The sequence below is a fragment of the Budorcas taxicolor genome, chromosome 2 (genome assembly GCF_023091745.1).
Source record: "Budorcas taxicolor isolate Tak-1 chromosome 2, Takin1.1, whole genome shotgun sequence".
Lineage (NCBI taxonomy): Eukaryota > Metazoa > Chordata > Mammalia > Artiodactyla > Bovidae > Budorcas > Budorcas taxicolor.
Genome location: NC_068911.1, coordinates 124,093,203 through 124,111,325, shown reverse-complemented (window position 1 = coordinate 124,111,325; position 18,123 = coordinate 124,093,203). Strand labels below are relative to the sequence as shown.

The following is an 18,123-nucleotide window of genomic DNA, read 5'->3' as shown; positions in this document are numbered from 1 at the left end:
GAAAATGGAAGAGCAACTTCAGTCTGGTTCTTCCAGAGATATTCAGTTCTCATGGGAATTAGCTCTTTAGAAATTGTGGTTCTATAATATATAATTAGTCTGGGATATTACTGGAGATTGGAAGCACTAAACAGTGTATTTTGAAATACTGATGATGGATGGTATTATTTCATTGGCATGATTAATTGCAACAACAGAGTATGTTTTCTTTTGTAAAAAGATGACAGAACAAGACACCAAATATTTAGAAGATCTACAAGATGAATTTGATTACAGGTATAAAACAATTCAGACAATGGGTAAGTTTTTGTTTTGTCTACAATTCCACAAAGGGACATGACTAGGGTTTCTTCTTTCCTGAAAGAACTGATAAATTAGTCCCTTTTTTTTTGAAGAGAGAATGCAGGAGAAGAGAACTTAATTTACTTCCTCCTTTTCTCTTCATATAAATATATATTTTTTTACCAACTATTCAAATTATAAAGCTCATGAGAAATAACCCCTATTTCAGAATGGTTCTCCAAAAGCTAAGAACATTTTCTTGTAGAATCAAAATATCATTATCATAATTAAGAAAAGGATTAATAATTGTCTATTATGATCAGGAAATTACTAATATTATCTCTAGGTGAGTTTTTTACTATAATTTTTTAAAATTAAAAGTAGAAATGTTATTCACTGTAGGAAATTGGGAAAGTAGAAAAAAATTACAAATTTAAAAATCACGCAAAAACACCATCAAAACGCTAGCATATTTTCCTCCAGCCCTTTCTACATGTTCAAAATACATCCATAGAGATTTATTTACAAAAAATGAAATCAACTTGCACATAGTTTTTGAATAGTATTTTAAGCTAAACTTTTATTTTACATATTTCCTCAGATTAAAATAATCTCCACATATATAATTTCAATAATTATATAAATATCAAAATGTAAGAACACTGCAATTTATTTCACTATTTCTTTGTGGTTAAATATTGAAGTTGTTTGGGGCTTCCCTGGTGGTGCAGAGTTTAAAGCGTCTGCCTGCAATGTTACAATTAGGTGTTTTTAAAGAAATATAAGGAAAGAATGAGAATATTTACAAAGATCTAAGATTTACAAGTAATAATAGATTGGTCACTTAAAGTGCACTGCAATTAGTGGAACAATTAGAGAAATTTTAATCAGGTCTGGATTAGTTAATAGGATTGTACCAGTGTTAATCAACTGGCTTTGACCATTGTACTATGGTTATGTAAGACATTAGAGGAAGCTGTGTGAAGTCTATATGGGAACTTTATACTATTTTTTGTAACTTCTTGTAATTCTAAAATTATTTTAAAACAATTTTTAAAAACACATTAGATATAAATTATTTTTATAGATGATTTACAAAATCATCCTTAACTATTGAAATGCTAGCTTAAAATTTATCTGGAAGGAAATAATATGGATGATTGTGATCAAATGCTTATTAACTTCCTATCTAATATTTCAAAGAGAGGATATTATTTTTTCCTGGCATAGGTGAGATGTGACATGTTCTCCTGGCACCTTCAGGATGTCTTGACTCCCATGAAATGTTGATTATTATGTTATAAGTATGTTCATGAATTTGTATGTACAATTGTTTGTGTGTACAGTTTTGTACATGCATAATTGTTTGTATGTACAATTTTTTTTCCTTTGGAGAAATTCACACAACACAGGTTTCGTCAGATTATATTATCAAAGGGGTTCATGATCTTAAAAAGGTTTAGAACAACTGCACATTTAATCAACTATTACATTTCATTGAAAGCAGCCTCACTCTAAATTTCATATGTGAACTACCAATTTTATGAATTAGAATATGATAAAATAAATTATAACAATAACATTATTTTTGAACTTATTTTACAATTAGTTACTTTAATATCTTTCAGTACTTCATAAGCAGTATGAAGAATAAAAATGATTATTTTATCACTTAAATCACCAAGTATTTATTTTGTTGGTTATAAGTGAAAGGAAATGTTTTAAGTGAAATGAAAGATACATGGGAAATAAGTTATATCCTTGCTGGTGAAGAATGAAAAGTATTAGCTAATTAAGTTTTGAGTTGATAAAATGCTGTCTAAGCAAGAGTTTGCTATACATGGGATCTAGGAGTTAGTGAATTTGTGAATTAATACAGCCAGAAATACTTCTTGGAGACCAGTGCTATTTTGTAGAGAAATTTGCTACAATGTTGTTCAGGAGCCTTTTTTTCACAATTACTGAAGCCCTATCAGTGTTCCAGACCTTCATTTAGGTATATGAACAGTTAGGCCTTCATTTAGATAATGAACAGTTGGTATATATAGTCACTTACTGTATACCAATACATTTTTAAGTTCAAATTAAATAATATGATGTTTATTGTACTTTTTCCATTTAAGAGGATAAATCATTTGGGGTTTTTTCAGCCAGAGATTTTTCTTAATTTGCAACTCCCACTTCTTCTGGTTTCACTGTGAGTCTAGCTTGTTTTGCAAAGAAAAAGAGAAAGCAAAGGATTTAGTCATTATTAGTTCATGAGACTGTGTATAAAAGTACAACCCTTGCAGGAGATTGAGTCAAGACATCAGGAGGGGTCAATATGATTTAATCATGGGCACAAAGAAAGGCCTCTTCCTTTCTTACACATGCCAACCAGCCAAAGTCATTGTCAATGTAGAGATGATCTAATAAAGAATCCATTAGAAAAACGTTTGTATCTTCTCTCTACCGGCCCCTAAAAGGAATATCGTGAAGAATGGTGTTCTCTCAAGGTTTGTAAGATAGAGAGTTCATCTCTGGCGTGCTTGGATGTAATCCTTCCTGGCAATATGAGCAGTCAAGGATTTACTTCCAAGCTCATCATTAATGGCCCCATTTCTGCTCTTACATCCTGGATCTTAGGATGGCAGGTTACAGCCAGCTTGGCTTTCACGTCAAAGACCTTTTCCTTGGAGAGGACTCTAAATCTGATCTCTTCTTCACAGATCAGGGTGACAAGAACAGTGCCCTAATGAATCAGGAAGTTTTAACTCTGCAGGAAATGCTGAACAGCCTGGACTTCAAAAGAAAGGCTAGTGAAGAACTCTAATTTGGCCTTTTGTCTATTTTTCTCCTTTTTGTATATCTAGTCTTACTGAAAAGAAGCTCTTTGATTTTATCAGTTCTGTTTAGGCTGAATGATTTTATCAGTTCCACTTATGCAATGTTTCTAGGAAGAGTATCATACTGTTTGCCATGCTTCTCTACCTAAGTTTACAAAGCAGACTGTCTCTAGAGTCTATTCTGCTTATGTGGTACCGGTACTATAGCTACCATTAATTTCAAGAACATTTTACCCAGTTTTTATTTGCCATTATTTCAGACATGACTGTTTTAGTTGCTGTACTTAATATGCTGAGATGTGTTCTACTGTACATGTATAATTAAGATATTACTTGATGACTACTAAAATTTTATTGCAGAAATGTGTCCCAGTTTCTATTATGAGAAATGACATACTAAATAATTTTGTAGATTTCAGAATAGTCCACTGAATCCTGAACATATTCAATCTCATCTCTTCCCAATGAGAGGAAGGATATTTTTCTGGCTCAATAAAATATTTTAAAAGAGGGGAAATATCTCAATTTCAATTCTACCTCTCTTTGAAAAGAGACACAACTGAAATTAACCAGTTACTGAAATCGATAGTTTATTTCTAAAAGTTTGGCTTCACTTTTTTGTGCAGGAATTTGTGTAAGCACAAATAAATGTAAAATTATTTTCACCCTAAATCAATTATAAACTTAAACAACCATATGTCAGGTTTTAAATATGTAAATATTTAACCTAAGATAAGCTTAATACTTTTATACATAATGAATCTATGCTATACATTTTATGCATGCTATCTTATTCTACTTTAAATAAAATTTTAAGGAGAAGGGGAACCTCAGAAATAATTCAGTCCATTAACCTGAATGTATAGATGAGAAAGCAAAGTAAAATGACTTGTTCAAATTTACATAGCCTGTGGCCAAGCCAGGGTAGAAATTCACATCTTCTAATCCCTAAGCCTTTGAAAATTATCCTCTCCCACTATGCTTCCCCAAACCCAGATAAAGTGATGATAAATACTAACATTTGTGTGTGCTATAATGCTTGAGTTGTGTCTGACTCTTTGTGACCCCATGAACTATAGCTGGGCCAGGCTCCTCTGTCCATGGGGTTCTCCAGGCAAGACTACTGGAATGGGTTGCCATACCCTCCTCCAGTGATCCTCCCAACTCAGGGATCAAACCTGCTTCTCTTAAGTCTCCTGCACTGGCAGGCAGATTCTTTACTAGGGCCATCTGAGAAGCCCAAAAACTAACACAGAGAGGCTCAAATTTTAGTCAGTACATTTAAGAATTAATGCATTAAGATATTTATAAGAATGTAAATTCAATTTATAAATGGCTTTTTAAAAAGCAGATAAATGGCTTCTATGACTACAGGATTCAATATTGTCACAGGAGTTACAAATTCAACATATTTATATTAATGACATGAGGCTACTGTGAGATATTATGAGAATATTAACTGTGATCATGCTTTTTTCTTCATGATGTTATTGAATTGCCATAATTAAATTATTTGAAAAGGCAGTCCTATGGCAAATAGAAGGTAGTATTTGGTAAAATATTTGGTCAAAATTTTAACCCAAAGTTTTATCTCCCAGGTTAGGCAGACTGTATTCTAGATTGAATTGTGAGTGACTTCGGTTGCCTGTCATAAGAATCTTCTCAGTAGTCACTTTTGTTTTTAGGAAGCCCTGAGTAAGATGACACAAATAGTGAATGAGACGGACTTGTTAATGAACAGCATGCTGGTGGAGGAGCTGCAAGACTGGAAGAGGAGACAGCAAATCGCCTGCATTGGAGGTCCACTCCACAATGGGCTCGACCAGCTTCAAAACTGGTAAAACGCGCTGACTTTAGTTTCTAGTGAAAACCACAGGAAGTACACACACAGTTTCAGTGTCGCTGAGCTGGAGAAGGCAGGCTTAGACCTTAGCATCAGTTCATTCAGCTTGTTGATGGTTTATGAGCAGCTGGAACTCTTGAATACAAATAGATGTAATTGTCTAAGTGTTCTGAATTCCCATTCCTTGGGGGAGAAAAATAAAGCATCTATAGAAATCTACAGAATGCATAAGAATTGCTCATTTTCTCATATATAATATGTCAACATGCAGTCTGAAAAGACTCAAATGAATTTTTTTCAAATCATCAATAAATACACTTTCTTGAAGAGCATGAGAAGCACTGGCTTCAAACACTGTATCTCATTTGTAAAATGTGTATCTTAAGATGTCCACATAAAACTAAGCATTGGTTTTGTGTTTTTAACAAAATGATTTGTTTTTGTAGTTAAATGACAAATCTCAAGTGGTTAATACAACATGGCATCCCCTGCCTGTGTACACATGCGTACAATCATGTACAGATATTATCCTTTCTACTAAACAACGGTTTATAGGGTTTTCCCCTTCATCAGTGCAAAAGAAAATTCTCTGAGTGAAGGAGCAATTAGAAAATATGATGAAAAAGAAGGAAAATTTTTGATTGAATCAAAAATTGCTTTCCAGGGGTACAATCCAATGCGATGAAAACACATATAACTGGGCACACTTGCACTAAAAGCTCTGCACTTCCACGACTACTTCTCAAGAAAAGTAACTGGGCTCCTTTTAAAATTTGTTGATTTCCTTGGGGAAATATTTTGATTCACTAACCTCACTGTTGTTGTGAACACAAGGTAAACAATAAAGGGAGGAATAGAGAGCATAGCAGAAATGGTGTTTATACCAAATTCAGTAAGGGGTTGACAGTTCTTTCTACCATGTTGTGGGGAATAAAGTTTAACTAGAAAGAGCTGCTGTCAGGGCACATGGACTTAGGTAAGTGTGATGAGACGTCTGCCTCCTCTTAGTTGGAGGCCCTTTCTGTGTGTCTTTCAATCTCCCCCTTTCCCAGACTTCCAGCCCAAGCTGCCACCTCCATTTCTTAAGTGAGATCCAAGGTGTAAAACTCTAAGCAAATAATTTTCTTCAGAAAGATCCATTGACAATCTTTTGGTTAATATTTAGGACTTGTATAAATATATATGGAGGGAGGTCACATTATTTTTTCCGTCACTATTCTTACACGTAAGATTCTTCATAAAATATATTTTTTTTTCATAAAATATGTTTTTAAAGTTTTAAATTTGCTCTCTTTGCCCTTTAGCGAGTACCATCTTTTTAAAATATATGTGTTTAATAGACTTCTAAAAAAGATAATAAAAGGAATTTGGGGGGACTTTCCTAGTGGTCCGGTGGCTAAGACTCTGTGCTCCCAATGCAGGGAGCCTGGGTTTGATCCCTGGTTAGGGAACTAGTTCCCACATACTGCAACTAAAGACCCTGTGTGCCACAACTAAGACTCAGGGAAGCCAAATACATAAAAATACTTCAAAAACAAAGGAATTTGAACCCAGACATTCACAAAATTTTCTAAATGATTTGTATAAAACTGAAGGTAAAAGTTTTAAAACATTGAAAACAATTAACATCTATCAGCATTTTAGAGAAAAACTGTGTTAGGAAAATAAATGTAAAAAACACTGTCACTAATCTAATGGAATTAAATGACTAATTCATTTAATAATTATTTAGTAATACTTGCTAAATAGTTAAAACAGTGAGTTTAGTAGAAAAAAAAACTATCTGCATTTTTCATTGACTGTTCAATAGCTTTACACTGTTGGCAGAAAGTCTGTTCCAACTCAGAAGGCAGTTGGAGAAATTAGAGGAGCAATCTACGAAAATGACATACGAAGGAGATCCTATCCCATTGCAAAGACCACATCTGCTAGAAAGAGTCACCTTCTTGATCTACAACCTTTTTAAGAAGTAAGTCAACAATTTGCTCTACACCTGCAACTTAAATTGTACAACTATACTTCAGCTTAAAAAAAGAGGGTAAGTCAAGTGTTATCCATTTAGATGCCTCCTGGCAGCTTTAGTTCTATGTAGTTGGGAGGACACCCTGGTTTGGTTTTGGTGTTCAGATGAAGGAATGGGAGAGAAGTGTTAAACAATGAGCTTTAGGGTGCAGTGAATAAAGCTCCAGAGAGTTCCAGAAACATTTTTTTACTCATCACTGTTTATTCATCAACACTTCTTCCACCACCTAACCCAGTTTTTCATGAGTCACCATGTTGCCCACCCAAAGTTCATTTTTCATATTTTAGAAAAAAAGATTTCTAGGATTTCTACTCAAGTATCAATACATATTCAATAAATAAAGGGTGGAGAACATGTTTATGTTTATAAGCTCATCTAAAGAAAAAAATATTACTGTGTACCAGAAATCCTGATATCTAGGTCAAAAATGGCATGAAATTAACTTTCTACTTGATGTTTATTATGATAAAAAGAGACTGGGGCTTTTATTCTTGACCTAAATATAATAATTAAGAATTATTTACTGTTGTTACTTACGGAAATCTTTAGGCATTTCCCATCTCTTGGTAATTATTTATGTGACGTCTTGGAAAGATTTGAGCCTAATGGGAGTTTGAATGTCTTATAAGTGTAGAAAATTTTTATTTTATAAGAGGACAGCATCCTGTTACTCTGTGGTTTTCAGCCTGTCAATGTCTTCAGTGTTTTCAAATGACACGCTTTATTTCCTTTGACCCCAGCTCATTTGTGGTTGAACGACAGCCATGCATGCCAACCCACCCTCAGAGGCCGATGGTACTTAAGACTCTCATTCAGTTTACAGTAAAGCTAAGGTAGGCAGAATGTATTCTATTGTTTCATATTTGTGGTGCTATGGTCATTGTGTAACTAAGGCCCATTTCTTTCAATGTGGCTTTCAGGCAACTATTCTTTATCGAGTGACTCCTGCATGCCCAGCTATGGTAAATTAAATACCCACAGAAATATTAACGTGAGAGCCCTACTTATAAAGAGTGGAGCAATGAAGATGAGGGCATGAGAGTTATTAGCATGAAAGTATGAAGTCACAATTTCAGATGACATGGGATTAATTGCTCAGAAGATTGACTTGAGAAGAAGACTGGGGAGCCTAGAGAATGCTTGTGATTGACTTGAGAAGAAGACTGGGGAGCCTAGAGAATGGCCAATGATTGCTTGAGAAGAAGACTGGGGAGCCTAGAGAATGCTGTGAGGAAGGACCTTGAGGGAAAAGCAGGGGTGTGAGAGAGACACTATTAGAAATAAGGACTTTCTAAAATAAGGAGTCACTGTTCTATAAGCATGGGGAGCGGGGAGAGAGAGAATTGAGAAGATGGATTGGAACAGGTTGTAGAAGGTTCGAATATCCTATCCAGGCATATAGTGGCACATTGTTTACCTGTGATCACCCAGAAGCTAGCTTATTGAATTTTCCATGAAAACTCTCAACACCATGATCTTCAGCACATCCTTATTATGTACTTGATTTAAAGAGAAATGATTATGTTGTTGCTGCTTTATCTATGTATGTGATTCTTTTCATTTTCATGAGCAAACTAACACATACAGCTTTCCTAATGACATTTTTAAAATAACGAGTTTGACTTCAGACTTTCAAAGATATTGTCATCATGCCTCAATCTCTAAGTCCCAAAGCTTTAAATTCCTAATCACTAGGTCATCTCTGGAAAGCTGAAATTCCAGACCAGTACAGGAGGCTGTGATGCCATGGTAGATGGTAGTTAAGATCCCATGGTAGCATCCTTGGTCACAGAGCACTATTGAAACTCCATTTTTAGTTCAGTTTCATTTTATTTAGACATATTGACATACAACACCGTGTAAGTTTAAGCATAAAGACTTGATGTGCATAAATGGCATAATGATGATTACAATAAGTTTAGTTGACATCCATCACCTAGGAACTTCATTTGTTAAAGGAAGGCATTTGTCTTTCATTTGCATTTCGGAAACCCTACTTGAAATTCTGAATCATTTCCTTTGTGTGAATTTGCACCACCACACTAAGATACAAAAATAGAAAATAAAAACCAGGTTCCTTTTTAAAATTTTCTTATTTTCAAATGTATTCCTTTCTCATCCCCACATCTCTATACAACCCAGAAAATTGTAACACTAAAGGGAAATAGGATAGCGGGGTAGTGCATATATCCTGCTTTCCCTTGAGACACCCGTATATGATATATTCAGTCTAAGATGTTCTCTGGGGCAAAAGGGAAGATGAGTAGGGATTGCTCAACAAACAACTCTGAGTGGAAGAAGTCCTTGAATGGGCATCACCTGGCATGTTGTTTAAACTGACTGCCAGAGGCATAGACCATTAGTCCCTGGCGAGGGTATTCTGCCCTCCTCTTCCATCTAACTGTTCAGTCCCCATTCTTCTTTTCTGTACCCAATTCCCCCACTGTCTTGACAGCTGATCCTTTACTTAGTATTCAAGATTTTTCCTAAAACCCCACTCTACCAAAGCATTTCATCCTCCTATTTCAAAGGAAAGAGGTGACATGGGACTCCCTTTTGTCATCAGCACTTAAAGTGAGTCAGATCCTTCTTGATACAGGATAGAGAGGAAGGCAAAAAGGGAAATCATTTCATCTTACTTCATATGACTTCCTCACTACCAGCAGCTATATTATCATATCCCAAAGCCCAAAACCAGTTCTGGCAGGATTTTTAAGAAACCTTGATACATTCTTTTTGTTTTGTTTGGGTTGTTTGTTATCTATGGTTATATTTCTCTAATGTCACTCAGCTGCTTACCACCATTCTTTAAATTTCATCTGTTTAGCTACACTTCTTCCTTTGATGTATCGCCATGTCTACTGTGCTCCTTCCTTAATCTTCATTATGCCAGTTTCCCACTGCCTGGGGCTGTACTGGGTTTATATAAGAAGCTCAATGCAGCTGCGTGAATAAACAATGTTTGGGATGAGTGTATATGTAAATGAATGAGTGAGTGACTGACTGAATGAATACCTTGAAACTAAACTGAACCTGCAGAGAGGTTATGTCAGAGGGTACAGCTTAGAAAGTTTGGGGAAAGCTAAGGAGACACCTGAAGGAATTAAAGAAATTGTTATTCTGACCTTTAATCATTTGTTTGTGTGAAATTAGGTCTTTTTCAGTTATAAAATTTTTGCTGTTACTTACATGTAATGTCTTTAAAGTCTGCAAATGCATTTGAAGTGGAATTTTCCGTATTCTATCAGAGTCCTAGTCTTTCTCAGTATTTTACCATAAAACAGTTATCAAAACATTTAGTTTTACTAAGCTTACAATTTTTTTATAATATGAGAATTAAATGAATCCACATAAATAGATTTACAAAAGTTTTTTTCTTTTATTTATATGTCTAACCCAAATTTAGGCTTTAGCCAAAATATGTAGCTATTTTTCTGATCTAGCCAATGTATTATCTAACACACATCAACTAACGCAACATGAAAATACTTTCCAAATATGTGTTCTATTAAGTGGGTGATGTCAATATTAGTAAAATGACAAAGTAAAGAGGAATTGACATTTTCAAAACACATGAACATAAGACTGGAAATAATGTGAGCTTGATTTATATATATTTGGCATAAATATATTTAAATCTTTACATATAAAAAGGCTTTTAGCCATGAAAATTTTTATCTTTAATTCTTTATGTGTTTTTTCCAGACTGCTAATAAAATTACCAGAACTAAATTATCAGGTAAAGGTGAAAGCATCAATTGACAAGTAAGTTTTTAATTTCCATTTTGAAACATGAAATAGTAAGACTTTTTAAGAAGAACTGTCCTTATTTTATAGGATAATTTTTAACTTTTAATTTTACTTCTCTAACATAATGTATCAATGTACTTCAATATTTGACTTTAAAGTTCAAACATTTAACAGACTCAAATGAAGACTGACTTTATAAATTTTAATATAAAGACATGAAATGAAATTTTATATACTATCCTCATCCTCTAAAGTAGCATAGAAAAGTCTTTTTCTAGATCTATTAAATAATGCATTTTAAAGAATCTTCTTGGTTTTACAGGAATGCCTCAACTCTAAGGTAAGACATTTACTTTAGATTTTTTTGTTGTTCCCATAAATACATTTTTACCTGAGACCACTGTAAATAGCTAAGATTTCCTCTCTAGCAATCGAAGATTTGTACTTTGCGGAACTCATGTCAAAGCCATGTCCATTGAAGAATCTTCCAATGGGAGTCTCTCTGTAGAATTTCGACATTTGGTGAGTTAAGTAGTGAAATGACCGAAGTTCCCCCCCAACCCCTCCAAATCAGACACATCTAAACTAATAGACCTTATAATTTAATGTGTTTTGTTCTTTAGTGTTTCTTATGTGAATTAAGGATCGTATTGAGAAATAAAACATGCCATCTTTGAAGAATTTAAAGTGGTAAAAAAAAAAAAAAATTGAACCTTAACTCAGAAAGTCTGCGTTCTTAACAATGGTGATGTTGCACCTAAATATATGTCTTAATTAGTCAAAATATTTTGGTCATGATGACAGAGATAATATGTCTTAAAGTAGATAAGCATTCCTGGCTTCATTTTAAAAATCTCTCCAATTGATACCCAATAATGGCAGGTCTGGCTAAAATCTCTGTCATTTTAGGAGGATTGGCTTGGGGAAATAGGATGGTTTTAGGTGTGAGATGCACACAGTTGGCCTTGGCATTTCTAGAAAGCTTCTGACCCAGCCTCATGCTGTTACTTCTTGTTTTTACTACTTCCTCTTAATCTGGAGTTCTCTTCCTGCTTCCTTTCTAATTCGTCACATAGTTCTTAGATTCCCAAACACCCTATTGCTTGTCTAGCCAAAAACATGTTTCTTACCTGGCTTATTAATATTGAGAATGTACCTCACCTGAATGTTGACCACTGAAGCAGCCTCAAGAGGTCTACTTTCTAAAAGATAAAATTTATGTTAACAGAAAGATAGCTGCATACAAAAATTTATACTGGTGTTCAGTTTCTATTTTTTGTGTGAATCCTTGAATCCCTCTGTATGAGACTGCTAAATCAATTAAATGTAATGATGAGTGATCATATATATCAGTCAGTTCAGTTCAGTCGCTCAGTTGTGTCCGACTCCTTGCGACCCCATGAATTGCAGCACATGCCAGGCCTCCCTGTCCATCACCAACTCCCGGAGTTCACTCAGACTCATGTCCATTGATTCAGTGATGCCATCCAGCCATCTCATTCTTTGTTGTCCCCTTCTCCTCCTGCCCCCAATCCCTCCCAGCATCAGAGTCTTTTCCAATGAGTCAGCTCTTCGCATGAGGTGGCCCAAGTACTGGAGTTTCAGCTTTAGCATCATTCCTTCCAAAGAAATCCCAGGGCTGATCTCCTTCAGAATGGACTGGTTGGATCTCCTTGCAGTCCAAGGGACTTTCAAGAGTCTTCTCCAACACCACAGTTCAAGAGCATCAGTTCTTCGGCTCTCAGCCTTCTTCACAGTCCAACTCTCACATCCATACATGACCACAGGAAAAACCATAACCTTGACTAGACGGACCTTAGTCGGCAAAGTAATGTCTCTGCTTTTGAATATGCTCTCTTAGGTTGCTCATAACTTTTCTTCCAAGGAGTAAGCGTCTTTTAATTTCATGGCTGCAATCACCATCTGCAGTGATTTTGGAGCCCAAAAAAAATAAAGTCTGACACTGTTTTCACTGTTTCCCCATCTATTTCCCATGAAGTGATGGGACTGGATGCCATGATCTTTGTTTTCTGAATGTTGAGCTTTAAGCCAACTTTTTCACTCTTCTCTTTCACTTTCATCAAGAGGCTTTTTAGTTCCTCTTCACTTTCCGCCATAAGGGTGGTGTCATCTGCAGATCTGAGGTTATTGATATTTCTCTCGGCAATCTTGATTCCAGCTTGTGTTTCTTCCAGCTCAGCATTTCTCATGATGTACTCTGCATAGAAGTTAAATAAGCAGGGTGACAATATATAGCCTTGACATACTCCTTTTCCTATTTGAAACCAGTCTGTTGTTCTATGTCCAGTTCTAACTGTTGCTTCCTGACCTGCATATAGATTTCTCTAGAGGCAGGTCACGTGGTCTGGTATTCCCATCTCTTGAAGAATTTTTCACAGTTTATTGTGATCCACACAGTCAAAGGCTTTGGCATAGTCAATATAGCAGAAATAGATGTTTTTCTGGAACTCTTTTGCTTTTTCCATGATCCAGCAGATGTTGGCAATTTGATCTCTGGTTCCTCTGCCTTTTCTAAAACCAGCAACATCAGGAAGTTCATGGTTCATGTATTGCTGAAGCCTGGCTTGGAGAATTTTGAGCATTACTTTACTAGCATGTGAGATGAATGCAATTGTGCGGTAGTTTGAGCATTCTTTGGCATTGCCTTTCTTTGGGACTGGAATGAAAACTGCCCTTTTCCAGTCCTGTGGCCATTGCTGAGTTTTCTAAATTTGCTGGCATATTGAGTGCAGCATTTTCACAGCATCATCTTTCAGGATTTGAAATAGCTCAACTGAAATTCCATCACCTCCACTAGCTTTGTTCGTATACATTCTTATAACTAGCACTCTTTTTGCTTAAGTTCAATTCCTATTCTCAAGAAACTTTCACTAATGGCCAATGATTGCTAATAAGTGAAGCCATAAAAGGCTCTTAACTTAGAGATACCTGTCTCTCAAAAGAGTCATTTGAAAAAGGAAGGACAAGAAACATACCAAAAAGTGGTCGAGTCTCTATTCCAGGAAGGATAAAATATAAAATAACAAAACTTTAGTTTTCATGAGGCTTTTCTAGTTGCAAAGCATTTTCACATATATTACGTTTTATATAATAGCTTTTATCAATTTTTAATACCAAAGTAAATATGGAAAATCAGCGAAGCAAAATTTTAAAAATTAAAAACCACCTATATGATCCCAACACCTTGACATAACACTATTGAAATCCTTATTTTTATATTTTCATTCATATATATATGTATATGTGTATGTATACATATATATAGACCTCCCCTGGTGGCTCAGACAGTAAAGAATCTGCCTGCAGTACAGGAGACCTGGGTTTGATCCCTGGATCAGGAAGATCTTCTGGAGAAGGGAATGGCTACCCACTCCAGTATTCTTGCCTGGAGAATTCCAAGGACAGAAAAGCCTGGCGGGCCACAGTCCGTGGGGTCACAAAGAATCAGACACAATTGAGCAACTAACACTTTCACTATATAATATATATATGTATATATTCTTTTTTTTAAGTGGATCAGATTGTACACATTAATTTTTTTTCTGTCCTATTTTCCCACTGAGTAGTCTATGTCATGAACATTTTGTGTCTTCTCCTCTCATGGCATTTAGTAGCTCACCACGCCATGTGCGTACTGGCCCGTGTCTATTTTCCCAGGCCTATGTGTTAGATATGATTTCATAGGCATTGAGAATCGTCATGGCCTAGCTCAGATGATACTTTCCAGGTACAGAAGAGTGCTGAATATATTCTAAAACATCCCAATATGATTTCCTCTTTCCAAAATGTGGCTGAAAAACAGTCTTATACCGGCTTGCTCCCTTATCTCAATGAAACTTCCTGAAGTGGAGTCCCATGAGATGAAACAGGAAGCTCTTTCTGTTGAATCTGGGCAGCTATGTTAGGTTTCAGTGTGTTAGAAGACATCTGGCTTACTGTTCCAGAAGTCAAAATTCTGACTGAGAAAACTGCTATAATAGGTACAACCAACTTGGTATTTAGCAGATAATGCTTCTCCATGCAAACACTGTTGTTTCCTTTTCCACAGCAGCCAAAGGAAATGAAGTCTAGTGCTGGAAACAAAGGAAATGAGGTAGGAAATGTTTTCTCCAAAGGCATTTTTCTAGGAAAAAATCCTATAATGTCTTATTTTTACAAAACTCATGAACGGTATGAAAAGGCAAAAGCTCTTAAACTGCCCTTTGTATTTTTATATAAAATCAAATTCATGTTTCTTTAATTACAAATGTAAAACTTGATAATTGCCAACTGTATAAGAACTTTTGTTTTAAAAAGAAGCGCACAGAAATTGCATATAACATCCTCCTAAGCAAACAACTGTTAATGTTTTGGTTCACATCATTCTAAACTTTATATGTATACATTACTTTAAATGTATATATACACACAATGTTTCATAACCTGCTTTCCATCACATAGCAATGTGAAGTGAACAGTTTTCCATTAACTTACTCTTGGAGGACATGATTTAAAGTGGTTGCATTGTATTGCTGTAATTTCTTTAGTCAGTTCATTATTATAGAATATCATAACATCACTCATTTTCCACGGGTAAGAGGTAAGTCTTGGAACATCATGACCCAGTATGTGAAAATCACAAGTGAAAAACAGTTCTATTACTTTATGGTATCAATTACTTCACTCGTATATCTAAGGTTGGCACTTCAGTGGATGAATCGATTAAAAGAACAAACTGATGCAGCCCAGGTGTTCGAGTTTGTCAGTAAATAATAGAGTTGCCAAATCCTGAATTGGAAGTGGCTTTGGGAATCATCTATCTAGTTGACCTAGATACTAGGGCAATGGCACCCCACTCCAGTACTCTTGCCTGGAAAATCCCATGGACAGAGGAGCGTGGTAGGCTGCAGTCCATGTGGTCGCTAAGAGTGGGGCATGACTGAGCGACTTCACTTTCATGCATTGGAGAAGGAAATGGCAACCCACTCCAGTGTTCTTGCCTGGAGAATCCCAGGGACGGGGGAGCCCGGTGGGCTGCCGTCTATGGGATGGCATAGAGTCGGACACGACTGAAGCAACTTAGCAGATACTAGGGCATTTCTCTATCCCCTACGTATTTGGAATTAGAAAACCTGGGCTTGAGTCCATTCTGACAGTGACTGAAAATATGACCCTTGGCAAATGATCTGATAGAGAAATATTGCATTTTTTTCCTCTAAGAGATAGAGTCATAATGCCCAATGCTCCATGCTCAGAGAAACTGCATGTGTAAGACCACCTACATGATGCAATTAGAAAGCAATGAGGCTTATTTCTGGTATGGTTGGTATGGATTAAATCTCCTAGCTTTAGTGTTACAACTCTATGAGAAATTTCTTCAAATTATTTGGAAGAAAATACACTTTATAAATCTAGCATTCGATTACAGCCGATCTAGCCCACCCCACAAAACCACAAAGACCCATCACAACAGTTTTCATGCTCTACATTTTTCCCTTCCAAGAATTCGTCATTCTCTTACCCATGTCTTAAAGTTCTCTTGCCACTCCACCAAGGATGAGCTAAGCTTTCTTCCCAAGGTACAACCTTGGCTTACAGCAGACTGTCAAACAGGTTTCTCAGCCCAGATACAACAGGAACAAAGCTTTTGAGTTTAAGAATATTCTAATAAACCAAACAAATAGGGGGTATTCTTCCCACCTTAGAGAAATCCATAACGGTTTTCTAAACTTCCTAATTAAAACATTAGCACATTACAAATAAAAGTCTGTTTCACAAATCTTGGAATTTTCACCGAAGTTGCAAACAGCATTTCATGCAGTGACCTCTCTGAATAGTATTTACTAAGCACAAGGCTTCTAAACTCTTCTTAAGGAAAACAAATCAAGTGGGAATAAATTAAATAGCTGAATTTTTCAGTACTTTGTCATCTTTGTGAATGTAAAATCAGAGTCTACTTGAATTTCTCTAGAGACAGAGATCTAAGTAAATCAGCTTCCACTATAGAAAAACAATGTCTCATTAACACTGCCTATTTATCTCATTTTGAATTTATTTCCTCTCATTTTCTGATTAATAACAAAATCATGCAGTTCTATCAGAATGATTTTCTTTTTTCCCCCCCAAGTTTGCTGGAACTGGATAATTTTATTTTAAGTTGTTCTTTGAGCTCCCCCTGTTGACAGAATTTTAATATGACTCCTCGGTACATTCAAAACAAACCATAGACTTGAATGCTGTTGTATGTGCTATAGGAACCATTGAAAAGTCACACAATATATGCAGTGGACTCAGAAAGATGAGATGGGAGTCAGGAGCTTGGCCAAACTTAGGGGTGACAAAAGGAGAGTCAGGAAAGAGTGGGGGAGGATCTGGTGATTAAGTGGGATTCACAAAGTCATGGGGCCAGGAATTGCAGTAACCAAAATTTAGGGAGAACGGGAAGCCAGGATGTTATAACCTCATTTCAAATTTCAGACAGTAGCTGTTGCTTATCGCTTATCTATGTACCTGCAGCAGGAGTTCATAGCCTGATAAGAACTTACTTGACAAATCCTTTTGTGGCATTTACTCTGTATCGCACTGTCTAACAGCTTCGCTGGCATTGACTGATGTAACTGTCTCAACAGTGCCAGGAGGTAGAGACCGTCGGCAGTGCTATTTCCACTACTGTACCAGTGTGCACAGGAGATACAGGAGCAGCGAGAGTTTTCTTGGGAAGCATGATTTTAAATTCCTCTAAACTTTGTAAGGGTTCTGGTGTGAGATAGCTACATGATTTAGTGTCATTCTTGTTTCGGCCAGGGAAACTGAGGCACTGAGTGCTCGGGCTTAGACTCAAACCTCAGCAATCTGGCTCCTGGGTCCATGCTTTTGGCCACTGTGCCACGCTGCCTCTGGAGTCACAAAACCTTCCCTGGGAGAGGCTGTGATGGTTGACATTCGCTTTGACCTCTTTAGCTCATCACACTCACTCATACACCCACACACACATACCCACACACATGCACAGAGGCCATGATGGTTGTCACTGCACTTTGACCTCTTATCACACACACACATATATAGAGGCCATGATGGTTGTCACTCGGCTTTGACCTCTTTATATCATCACACACACACACACACACAGAGGCCATGATGGTTGTCACTCGGCTTTGACCTATTTCATCACATACACACACACAGAGGCCTTGATGGTTGTCACTCTGCTTTGACCCCTTTATCTCATCACACACACACACACGCATTTGCTGGGATTCCTATAAGAAAGATCTCTGCAGGTTTGTGGAGAGCATCTCATTCTTTCCTCTGTTTAAGCTACTGTTTTCCTCACTTTACCCACCTGCTCAGAAATCATGTAGCTACCTCACACCAGAATCCTTACAAAGTTTAGAAGA

General features: G+C 36.3%; 1 protein-coding gene across 1 annotated transcript in view; it reads left to right on the top strand.

Moving 5' to 3' along the window:
• The window catches only part of STAT4 (signal transducer and activator of transcription 4), a 100,793-nt gene that overhangs the window by 60,359 nt on the left and 22,311 nt on the right, over positions 1 to 18,123 (top strand). Inside the window, exons 5-13 of the mRNA XM_052659794.1 lie at positions 221 to 299; positions 2,991 to 3,076; positions 4,793 to 4,944; positions 6,761 to 6,919; positions 7,714 to 7,806; positions 10,679 to 10,738; positions 11,046 to 11,063; positions 11,152 to 11,245; positions 14,793 to 14,837. Of these exons, the coding sequence (XP_052515754.1) occupies positions 221 to 299; positions 2,991 to 3,076; positions 4,793 to 4,944; positions 6,761 to 6,919; positions 7,714 to 7,806; positions 10,679 to 10,738; positions 11,046 to 11,063; positions 11,152 to 11,245; positions 14,793 to 14,837 (786 nt within the window). The remainder of the gene's footprint in view (positions 1 to 220; positions 300 to 2,990; positions 3,077 to 4,792; positions 4,945 to 6,760; positions 6,920 to 7,713; positions 7,807 to 10,678; positions 10,739 to 11,045; positions 11,064 to 11,151; positions 11,246 to 14,792; positions 14,838 to 18,123) is intronic.